The 12292-nt window shown below is 44.6% G+C and overlaps 2 protein-coding genes across 3 annotated transcripts in view; one reads left to right on the top strand and one right to left on the bottom strand.

Annotated features, from left to right (window-relative positions):
- SHE (Src homology 2 domain containing E) overlaps nt 1-12292 on the top strand; it is a 1455638-nt gene that overhangs the window by 1274830 nt on the left and 168516 nt on the right. The gene's annotated exons all lie outside the window — the stretch shown is intronic.
- IL6R (interleukin 6 receptor) overlaps nt 5024-12292 on the bottom strand; it is an 865016-nt gene continuing 857747 nt past the window's right edge. For both annotated transcript variants that reach the window (XM_044080645.1, XM_044080647.1), the window contains exon 10: nt 5024-5418. In XM_044080645.1, the coding sequence (XP_043936580.1) occupies nt 5292-5418 (127 nt within the window). In that variant the 3' untranslated portion in view covers nt 5024-5291. The remainder of the gene's footprint in view (nt 5419-12292) is intronic.

Below are 12292 nucleotides of genomic sequence, written 5' to 3'. Positions count from 1 at the left end.
TCAACATCCTAGAAATGAGGGCAGTACTCCTGTCCCTTCAAGCCCTTCACGATTATCTCCCTCAGGGCGTAATTGCTGTTCACTCAGACAACATGTCAGTTGTCTGGTACCTGAACAAACAGGGAGGGACCAGATCCTATCCTCTTTGCAGAGAAGCCATGAGAGTTTGGGAATGGGCAGTCTCGACCAAACGATTCCTAGTGGCTACTCACATACCGGGCAAGTCCAATGTCATAGCCGACAGATTGAGCAGAACCATCCTCTCTCCTCACGAATGGTCTCTGAATATGACAGTTGCAAGTCAGATTTTCAGCGAATGGGGAGTTCCGTGTTGCGACCTCTTTGTGACTCCTCTGAATGCGAAGTGCAAAGAATTTTTCTCCCTAACCCCGGCTCCGGGGAAGAGCCCCATGGACGCATTAGTCCATCCTTGGCCCACCGGCTTGCTTTATGCCTTCCCTCCAGTTCCTCTCCTCCCCAGGGTGATTCAAAAGGCATCTCTCTTGGGGAGCAAAATGATCTTGATTGCTCCTTACTGGCCTCGTCAAGTGTGGTTCCCCTATCTTCGGAAACATGCTCTGGAAGGTCCATGGTTCCTGGACCAGGTCCCAGACCTACTGGTTCATCAGTCGGGACTATTCCACCAGTCCCTACACACCTTAAAATTGACGGCCTGGCTCCTCCTCTTCCGACGATAGTCAGGAGTCATACATTGGATCCAGATGTTGTGCACATATTATCTTCAGCCCATAAGTCTGCTACAAAGAAACTGTATTCTAGCAAATGGAAAAGGTTTGCTATTTGGGCTCAACTCCGGGGCCTGGACCGCATTTCTATTCCCGTGGCAGAAGTACTAAAATTTCTGACCTCTCTTTTCAATCAAGGCTCTTCAGTTTCTACCATCAAAGTACAATTGGCAGCAATCTCTAATTTTCACGAATCCATAGACCCACCTTTAATGAGCAACAGATTGTGTAAGACCTTCTTGAAAGGTGCTGCTCTATTAAGACCTCCGATTTCTCATCCTGCACCTCCATGGGATCTCGATATAGTGTTACGCACCTTGACTTCTTTCCCCTTTGAACCGGCAGCTACCTGTGATCTAAAGTTTCTATCATGGAAGACAGCCTTTCTGGTGGCGATTACTTCTGCCAGAAGAGTTTCAGAACGTCAAGCTTTGTCAGTGAAACCCCCGTACTTGGTTTTTCATAAAGACAGAGTATCCCTCAGACCAAATCCTTCCTCTGTTCCTAAAGTTTGTTCTACTTTATGCTTACAACAATCGTTAGAGCTTCCAGTTTTTTTCCCAAAATACTCTAACAAAGCGGAGTTTATATTCCACACACTAGATGTCCACAGACAGTTACGTTTTTATTTAGATAGGACCAAACAAACAAGGAAAACAGATCAGTTGTTTGTATCCTTTGCAGATAACAAATTGGGCAACGCTGTCACAAAGGTCACTATTGCCAAATGGATCAGGGACTGTATTACTCAAACTTATATTTATTCTAACAAAGAGCTTACCACCTCTGTCAAGGCTCATTTTACAAGGGCTATGGCTACTTCGGTAGCATTTCATTCTAAGCTTGCTATTAGTGACATTTGTGCTGCGGCTACATGGTCTTCCCCGCACACCTTCATTTCCCACTACAAATTAGATGTGGCATCTAGAGGACGAGCTTCATTTGGTTCCACAGTGCTCAGGAGTGTTTTCCAATGAGCCACCCGGCATTTAGGTGCTAGGGACGCTGTCCCATCAGTTCAGAATGTAGGCGAGATAGGATCACATAACATCTTTTAGTTATGTACTCACCATAACTTCAGATGTTTGGGATCCATCTCACCTACATTCCTAATAACCCACCCTCCTTCCCCTTCCTTGGAGATCAGAGGATATCAGAAGGTCCGAATCCTGTTGTTTCATCTTGAAACATCTAACAATGTTATATAACCAAGTTGTGCATGTGTGCATGAATGCGGACAAACAAGATCTGGGGGATTAGTGGTGGTGCATCCTGGGATAAAGATAGCTCAGCCAATTAGAGGCCTCGCTCTATAGCATAAGCGTGCCGAGTCGGAGCCGAGGGATCGGCTCCGAACCCATCAGTTCAGAATGTAGGCGAGATGGATCCCAAACATCTGAAGTTATGGTGAGTACATAACTAAAAGTTACACACCTTAGATATGCATAGACAACTCAGGTTATATCTCCATCATCTAAGAGTATCAGAAAATCAGATCAGCTGTTTATATCCTTCTCAAAGAAAAAGCTAGAACAATCAGTATCTAAGGTAACCCTCTCAAGATGTTCAGCAGATTCCATGTCATGATTCACTGGGTATGTCTTTATAATCAAAGCCTAAGGTGCACTATACCATAGCAATGGCAACCTCAACATTATTTATAAAATGAGTGCCTATCAGTGACATATTAGCTGGAGCAACTTGGATTTCAACTCATACCTTTGTATCTCACTACAAGTCAGATGTGCAGTCCAGAAATTACACATCTTTTGGCTCTGCCATACTCAGCAATGGCCTTCCTTGAGACTGCCCAGGTCCCTGTCAGGTAACTTGGGAATCTGTCCCACATGTTGAATCAGATAAAAAAGACAACATCGGATACTTACCATAACGATAGATCCATGGTGTCTTCTTTTCATCCGATTCAACTCCGCTCCCTTCTTCCCCCTACCAGTTTGTCATTATGTCCTTTTAGGGATCGACCATATCTCCTTCTTTCTGATCCCTTGTATCTCTTACACTATATAGTGTTTACTGTGTTTTCCTCCTTATCCAAATATATTGTGACATCTTTTGGTTTATCAACAAAGTTGATCTGAGGTGATTCAGATAGGAGAGGGGAATTGAGGGTAAGGGAGCTGTCAGAGCGCTCAGATCCAAAGCTATGGTATAAGGAGCAACTCATACATTGAATCAGATGAAAAGAAGACCACACAGATCTATCATTATGGTAAGTATGTAACTTTTGTTTGTACACACCATCACAATAACATAACTATTCCAGGCAGTGTTAAGGCCCACTCTACCAGGGCCTTTGCTTCATCTATGGCTTTTTGGAAAGTGATGGATTCTAGAAGTATTCTAGAAGCTATTAGTTGGACCTTTGTACATATATTTACAAAGCACTACAAGCTTGATATTTACAAAGCACTACAAGCTTGATTCCTTATCTGGGTCCAGATCAAGCTTTGCTAGGATAATTTTCCAGGAACTCCTGGACTCTTTTTCCAACTCCCAAATGTAGCAAGCTAGGGTAATCTGCCCATCTGGCTAAAGCTACTGCAGCAGTGATCAATATGTGGAAAATTGTACAGTTGTATAAACTGAAGACAAGATAAGTAGCTTATCCATGTCCATTCAAGCATCAACTGTTATGGTAAGTTCAGCTTACAGAACTGTACTTTCTTCCTTTGGTATGCTCCTTTCCAAGCACCTGCAGCAGTTGCAGAGACCACATTGATTCATTCCAAAGAAATTTCAGGGTCTTCAAGACCTGTCTTATGCGAACAGACTGAAATCATTGTCACTTTACTCTGTGTCATACAGACTGCTCAGAGGCGACTTTTGCCTTGCATATAGAGCAATCTCTTACCCAGCTTTAATGGAAATGCTGCACATTCGCAAGCCAAATGGCACACGGGTCAGTCACCCAAAGGACCTTAACCTGGTATGTGACCTCAACAGAACTTGCTGGAAAGGAAGATTTGTCTCACCTTTGGATCAACTTCCTAGTCAACAGAGCCCCTCATTGGCCCTATTTAAGCATAATTTGGAAGATTGAATGGGTAACGGGAAATTCTCCCTGGAAGTTCCACCTATGTCTCTCTTGGACAGGGGCAATAGGTTCTGATTTTAATGGCTGCTTGAACCAGACACCCTTAGGAACAGGGGTTGAACTTGGATAGGCTTGTAAGTGCCCTGGGACCATTAGCCTAATAACCTCCTATGATCCTATGTGTTTACCTTTGGGCTATCCATGGCACCTCGAGTGTTTAACAAATGCCTTACTGCTGTTGTGCCTCACTGTCGGACTCTTGTCATTCCCATTTTTCGTTACTTGGATGAATTGCTGATCTGTGCAGAGTCTGTATCCAGGTGCTTAGAATTGTTAGAGATGGTCTCAACCTTACTCTTCCAGCTAGGGTGTAAGTTGAAACTTCGGAAGTTGTGTCTGATACTCTCTCAAAGATTAATCTTCCAAGGGTGCTTTATTAACTCTGACAAAAGAATGGTATTTCTTCCTGAAGACAAGATCCTGTCTTACCAGCTACAGCTGCTGCAGCAGTGATCATTCGAATATATACTGTTATGGTGAGCTCAACTTAAACAACTCTATTTTCTCTACCTTAACTTTTACCAAACAGTCCAAGGTCCACTATTCAATTCTTCTGTCTCTTTCTCAGCTTACCAATGAGGCAAACACTGGTTTCTGTGTTTTTCCCTTTCCCTGCCTGCAAGAAGTAGAAAGTGACTGATTATTTTAACTTATATATATATCATTTTAGTCAATATGAAATAAAGGTGAGACATATTCAGCTTTGTTTAAAAGGATTTTCTTTTGTACCCTCTAGTTGATATAAATGTTAAGCTTGAGTTATTTTTTAGAAAACGTAATTTTTCTTTGCTTTTTAATACATCTGATGAATTTTCAAACAGTGGTTTGAGGAGATGTTCCATGTTCAAATCACCTTTGCACCCAGGTCTTGCCATTTTTTTTAAATTGTGATCGTGATGTTAAACATTTAAATGTTTCTCATGTGTTTTAGAATTTATCTACTCAGGAAAAAGAGGACATTGATTTATCTCACAACAGAAATGTATTATGAAACCCGACAAGAGTGGGGGAGTTGTTTGAATGGATACCATGGACTACATTAGTAAAATTTATTCCTTGTTACAGTCAGATGATTTTTATGGATTGTCATCTGTTAATGAAATGAGCAATGCTTATAGATTATTTTTTTAAATGTTTTATTATTAAATTATTTGAACAGGATCTTGCTTGAGACATTCTTTCATAGGTAACTATTGGTTTTGCTATTGGTTTAAGAAGGAGAAAGTTGTCAAGGAGTCTTTAGGTTTCACACCAGCTGTTGTTTTGCCATAGCCTCTGGCTGGCGACTTTGCTTTGGCCACTTGTTGTTCTCAGACCCGCTCATCTTTTTCTTCCAATCCTCTGAATGTTAGAAATTCATCAGTGTCAGTGGCACAGCAGGTAGCACACATGCCTTTGGTGCAGTGAGTTCCATTCTCACACCTGGTAGCTTAATTGCTGACACTGCAGTGCAGCATAAAGGGGGTGCTGCATTCCTGAGTGTGCTGTCCTTTGGATGAGATGTTAAACCGAGGCCCCATCTGCTTGACTTGATGGATGTAAAAAATCCAACTGCACCTATTGAAAAGAAAAGGGGTTCTTTATTAATAAACATCAAATTATATTAATATTGTTTACAATATTTACATATTATGCATTTTTTGCAGTTATATACACTTTAACTCGCTTTACTAATTACATTTTGATACCGTCCAATGTCCTTTTGTTTTTAAACATTCATGGTTTCACTCGCATCTTTTTTTCATAACCAAAATCATAATGTTAAGTTGTCTATCTCGCCTTCATTCTTGCTGGATGGGTTTGGAGCCGAGCTCGGCTACGACTCGGCCACTCTAAAAGCTCGAGAGTTGGTTCCACCGGCTCGAGGCTCCCCTTATATCCCACAATGCTAGGCGAGAGTTACCTCAGATCTCGTTTGCCGCTACAGCTTCGAGGTTGGTTTTCTACCGGTTCTTGGTAAGTGACTTTTTCTTGTGTAATTTAGTCTTTCAAAACCCCTTTATTTTTAATATATTCACTTATTTCCCTTAGTTTAGAAATTTTTTTATCCCCTTCAAAAAAATTTCTGTTTTTTCCCTCAAGAACCTTAGGTTCTTCCCTTGGGCCTACAGGCCTTTTCTCTTCCCTAGTGGAGTGTGTGTGTATTATTTTATTTTAAAATCCTAGTTAGTGGTTTTATTATAATTTAACTTGACAGGGTGTAACTAGTGTGTTTGTGTGTGTTTGTTTACACCTGTTTAAAATGTCCAAAGAAGCAAAGGTCTCGATTCAAGAAGTGTGATGCGTGCTGTCAGAAAATGTCTCTGACAGACGCTCACACTTCTTGTGTCTACTGTCTGGGGCCTTTGCACCTGCAGGACTCCTGTGCTGTGTGCCATGGCTTCAGCCCCAGGGTCCTGCAGGAAAGAAAAAATAAATTGATACTAAGAGGCTTACTCAAGCCAGAGGATTCCCTATCTGTTTCAACAGGGAAGCCCTCTAAGGCATCTAGGTCTTCGGCTCCGACAACTGAGCTGAGACCTAAGGTTTCTCAACCTCTGCCTTCATCGGCTCCGGCTGGAGCCGATAAGTCTCAGTCCACAGTTTCTGTGGCTCCCTCGGCTCCGGCCGGAGCCGAGGTAGTAGAAGTTCCCGTGTTGGCTCCGACCAGACCTTCGGAGCCGACAACTAGGAAGAGGTCCAGGTCACCATCTCTTGGCTCCGTTCATTCGGCTCCAGGATCTCCCCTGCTGTCTGAACGGAGCCAAAGATCTCACTCCTCTAGGTCATCGAGGCTGTCGGATCATGACCTTCAGAGGGTAGTGAGTCGACTTCTTAAGTCCGAGGCACTGGCCCAGATGCTTCAGAGCCGACTCATCAGTCGATGCCTGCCCCGGTCCATCAACATATTCCTCCTTCGACTCTTTTGAGCTCGGAGCCGGGTCGCGTCGGAACCGAGACTGTGATAGCGTCGGAGCCGATACAATTGTCTTCGGCTCCATCGTCGGCTCCATTTTCTTCCTTGGAAGAATCTCGGCGCCGGACTTCCCTCGTCGGCTCCGAGGGGGTGAGTGGCATCGGACCCTTGTCCGACCCCCCTCTCCCTCTCGGTGCTTCGGCACTGGTGAGTTCGGCTCCGACATCGGCCTCGGAGCCATCACTGTCGGTGCCGAGGGGGGTTCTTAGCTTCTCGGAGCGGGGACCTCTGGCTCTGCCTGACAGGGGTGCATTCGAGGTCATGAGGAGTGTGTTAGAGCCTGGCTCTACTCCACAGTCGGCTCCGTCCGCCCCTCCCTCTATGGTGCCTCAGGCTAAGTCGACTCACTCCCTCATCCCGGACCGCAAAGAGCTGGCTCCTCAGGAACCCCCTGTGGGGATTTCATCCTCTTCCAAGGCCTCTCCTGATTTGGCAGAAGAGCCCCCTCGGAAGAGGAAGTGTAAGAGGAAACACATTGACTCACCTGAGTCCATCACGTCAGACACAGATCTGGATGATTCTGAGGGTTCCCCCCGTTCCCCTTCTGAAGATGTCTCATTTGCAGACATTCTGGAGATCCTGAAACAGAGGGGAAATTGGCCAGCCCTCAACCCTTCGGAGGACGAATCTGTGTATCTTGAGGCGTTTGGCTCTCGTCCTTTCACCTCCTGGGTGTCCCCCCCCTTTGACCCCCTCATGCAGGTGGTTGCTAAGAAGGCATGGACGGCTCCTGATTCAGTGGACCCCACTCCCAGGAGACCCTCCAAGTTCATAACAGCACCAGCAGACAAACAGTTCTTAACAAAAGGAGTTTCTGTGGATGCTATGGTGGTAGCTGCTGCCACTAAGAAGGAGCTAGCTGATCCTTCAGTACCTGTCCATCCACCTAACAAGGAATCTAGGTCCATGGACAGGTACGGGAAGCGGATGTTCTCGTCAGCGACATTTACCATGCGTTCGCTGAACTACCTGTGCCATTTTACTCGTCTTCAAAGGGACTTGATCAAGGAAGCGAGTGAAATGTTAAAGGACCCTACAGCTGCGGGTTTCCAAGATAAGATGAACACGCAGCTGGCTACCCTTAACGCCATAACCAACTCCTCCATGCGCCTTCTTTCTTACGCGGCTGATGGAGCGAGCAGAGCCGCAGGGACAGGTGTGGCCTTACGTAGGCATGCCTGGATGCGGCTATGCAATTTTGCGGACCCCTTCAAGACGTCTTTCACGAACTCCCCGTTTGATGGATCATCCCTCTTTGGTCCTCAAGTGAAAGAGACCTTGACTAGGTGCGAAACTGATGGCAAGACCCTTTCTGCCGTCGGAGTCCGTTTTTCTACTCCTTCTAGGCCTTACCCCAAAGGCCAGAAAGGTGGAAAGATGTGGTTCCATAAACAATCTCAAGGGACTTCGCCTGACGCACAGAGTCGTTTCCGCCAGAGGCAGAGGCGGAATAACAATGGTAGACGCCGCCTAGAGGCAGGGGGGTCTGCAGAACCAGGGCAATCGGGAAGCCTTCCCTGACAAGCCCTTTCAGCATCCCTGAGGTGTTGCCCGACTGCCCATCTTCGGAGGCAGTCGGGGGAAGATTGTCACTGTACCCAGAAGCCTGGCTATCCCTGACTCAAGACAAATGGGTACAGTCCATCATTTCCGAAGGCTATTCTATCCCCTTTCTTCGCATTCCAAATCAGTTAAAAAAATCCCTTCCAGATGTTCCACCCGCTCAAAGGGATCTAGCGGTTTTGGAGATTTCAAAACTGCTTGCAAAAAGAGCAATTTAGCCAGTTCCAGCAGACCAGCAAGGATCCGGAATCTACTCAAGGTTCTTTTTAGTTCCAAAGAAAACAGGGGGCCGGAGACCAATTTTGGATCTCAGTGTCTTGAACAGATCAGTCAAGAAAACAAGATTTCGGATGGTCACGCTGCAATCCATCCTTCCCCTTTTGGGCAAAGGAAACTGGATGTGCTCTATAGACCTTTGGGATGCGTACTATCACATAAAAATGAACAGACGCTCCAGAAGATTCCTCCGCTTCAGGCTGGGAACCAGTCATTTTCAGTTCAGGGCCCTGCCCTTTGGTCTCACCACTGCCCCCCGGGTGTTTACCAAATGCATGGCAGTGGTAGCTTCTCACCTGAGACGACAAGGATTCCAGGTGTTTCCATATTTGGACGACTGGCTCCTCACAGCTCCCACCAAGCATCTCCTTCTGATGGCCAGAGATTACACTTTTCGCGTTTGTCAAAAGCTGGGTATTTCAATAAATTGCGAAAAGTCTGTTTTGTCGCCTTGTCGCACTATTACCTACATAGGCGCAAATCTAGATACAGTAAACATGTCTGCGAGACTAACACATCAGAGGATAACAGACATTCACAAACTGGTATCACTCCTTTTCAACAACAACAGAATCAAAGCCAGGTTAGTTCTGAAAGTGTTGGGAATTATGGCAGCGGCCATACCTCTGCTTCCATTAGCCAGATTCCACATGCAGATCCTTCAATGGATGCTCTTTACTCAATGGTCATACCAGCAACTTCCAATGTCTCACACCATTATGATCACGCAAGCGTGCAAAATCATCTCAGGTGGTGGATGTCTTCCCTCAGCTCTTGTTGGGAAGACCCTTTGTTCCACCTCCTCCGGTTGCTACTCTGACAACGGATGCCTCCCTGATCGGGTGGGGGGGGCATTATCAGGGCAGGACGGTCCAGGGCACATGGCAACCAAACGAATGCCACTTGCACATAAATGTTCTGGAGATGAGAGCAGTGCTTTTAGCGTTGCAAGCCCTTCAAGACTCTCTTCCCTTGGGAACGATTGCAATCCAAACAGACAATATGTCTGTAGTGTGGTACATCAACAAACAAGGCGGAACCAGGTCATACCCCCTGTGTCGAGAAGCACTCAGACTGTGGCAATGGGCGATTTCTTCTCAGCGGTTTCTGATAGCAACGCACATCCCCGGAAAGTCCAATCAAATTGCGGACAAGTTGAGCAGATGCCTCACGAGTGGTCTCTGAAAGACTCTGTAGTGAGAGAAATTTTTCTCAAGTGGGGTCAGCCTTGCTGCGATCTTTTTGCTACTCCCCAAAACAGCGAGTGCAGAGAATACTTCACTCTATTCCCTTTACCAGGCCAACCCAGCAGAGACGCTGTAGTCCAAGTTTGGCCCCGGGGACTTCTGTATGCATTTCCTCCTTTCCCACTGATCTCTCAAGTGATACAGAAAGCTATCACTCAGAAGGCCTCATTGATCCTCATTGCTCCTTACTGGCCTCGACAAGTGTGGTTCCCCTTTCTACATCGTTTTCTCTTGGAGCGACCGTGGAATCTGGACCTAGTTCCAGACCTTTTGATCCATCAGTCGGGTCAGTTTCATCGCCCCCTCCCCTCTCTGAACCTCACTGCTTGGTTCCTCCAGTTCCAACCTTAGCCAGGCTTCCTCAATTATCTCACTCTGTTAGAGATATTTTGATAGCTTCCCATAAATCTTCCACTCGGAAGATTTATTTGAGTAAGTGGAAACGCTTCACATGTTGGGCTCAAGGAAAGGACATAGATCCTTTCACTGCTTCCATCCAATTAGTCCTTGATTTTCTAGCTGAACTCTTCCATGCAGGTTCATCTCCCTCTACACTTAAAGTTCAATTGGCAGCTATTTCTAACTTTCATGTGGGTATTTCTGAATCTGCCTTAATGTCCCACAAGCTTTGCAAAGCCTTTTTGAAAGGAGTTTTTCTTCTCAGACCTCCCATAAGAAATCCTCCTTCTCCTTGGGACCTAAATTTAGTTCTGGCTTCTTTGATTCTTCCCCCTTTCGAACCTGCAGTCTCCTGTTCTTTAAAATTATTATCATGGAAAACTCTTTTTCTGGTAGCTATTACATCAGCTAGAGGAGTATCAGAGCTTCAAGCACTCAGCTGTCGTCCTCCTTATCTTTTGTTTCATAAGGACAGAGTATCCTTATGAACTAATCCGTCCTTTTTGCCTAAAGTGGTCTCGACGTCAAATCTAAATCAAAGCATTGATCTACCTGTCTTTTTTCCAGAATACTCCAATAGGTCTGAACAAAAACTACACTGCCTGGATGTTCACCGTCAATTGAGGTACTACTTGGATAGAACAAAACAGTTCAGAAAATCTGATCAGCTGTTTGTCTCCTATGCGGAAAGCAGAAAGGGACTTTCAGTTTCAAAGGTATCATTATCCAGATGGCTTACATCTCTGATTACCCTTGTTTATGAGATTAGACACCAAAAGCTGCCTAATAAACCTAAAGCTCATTCCACCAGAGCTTTGGCTGCTTCTTTAGCCTTCCAAGACAGACTGCCTATTGACACCATTTGTGCAGCGGCTACTTGGGCTACTCCTCACACTTTCATTTCTCATTATAAATTGGATTTAGCTTCTAGGCATAGAGCTAACTTTGGTTCCACTGTTCTCAGGAGTCTGTTCCGTTAGGCCACCCGGGACAAGGTACTAGGGACGCGGTCCCATCCAGCAAGAATGAAGGCGAGATAGACAACTTAACATATAGAAGTTATGTTCTTACCATAACGTTCCATGTTAGTTGTCTTCTTCTCGCCTTCTTCTTGCGTCCCACCCTCCATCCCCCTGGCCTGGACAGACCTAGAGGAGTGTGATTGTGACCTCTCTTTCTACCACCTCTTTCTTAGACATATGCTATTATGCATATTTCCTGGTTCAGGATGTAGGTCACCCTTCTTTCTTCCTGTTGTTAGAGGTGGACTCTGTTTTACAGTTATTCTGTTACTGTTATAAGCTGGGGTTAGCTTACAAACGAGATCTGAGGTAACTCTCGCCTAGCATTGTGGGATATAAGGGGAGCCTCGAGCCGGTGGAACCAACTCTCGAGCTTTTAGAGTGGCCGAGTCGGAGCCGAGGTCGGCTCCGAACCCATCCAGCAAGAAGAAGGCGAGAAGAAGACAACTAACATGGAACGTTATGGTAAGAACATAACTTCTATTTTCCTTTAATATTTCCTACAATACCCATTTTCCATTAAATTTAATCTCATTCTTTTTCTTTCATTCCAAATAGTCAATATAATATAAAACATGTTTCATCAATTTTCTTAAAATCTTTTTGCACTTTATTAACTTAGCACCCATATTCTATCATATTGATGTTTATAACTTTTATTCCTTTAACCCTTTCCACAAACTTATTTTCACATAATTTGCCACACAATTCCTGTACTCTTTTACAATATAAGAAAACATTCTCTGCTGTTTAAATTTCACCACAATAATTACACACTTTTTCTAGAATTCTTTTATATGGCATATTAGCTTTTACTGGTAGCTTTTTTATTGATAACCTCCATAAAAAAATCCCTACATTTATAATGTCTCTTATACCATCCAAATCTCTGTGGCTTTCCTTTTCTCATTCTCTAATTGCTTCAGTGTTTACATTCAATAATATGTATTCATTATTTTATATACCAT

This window comes from Protopterus annectens, chromosome 8.part0 (genome assembly GCF_019279795.1).
Source record: "Protopterus annectens isolate FY-2018-M chromosome 8.part0, PAN1.0, whole genome shotgun sequence".
In the NCBI taxonomy this organism is placed as follows: Eukaryota; Metazoa; Chordata; order Ceratodontiformes; family Protopteridae; genus Protopterus; species Protopterus annectens.
Note: the sequence above shows the minus strand (reverse complement) of the source record. Positions and strands in the feature narration are given on the sequence as shown.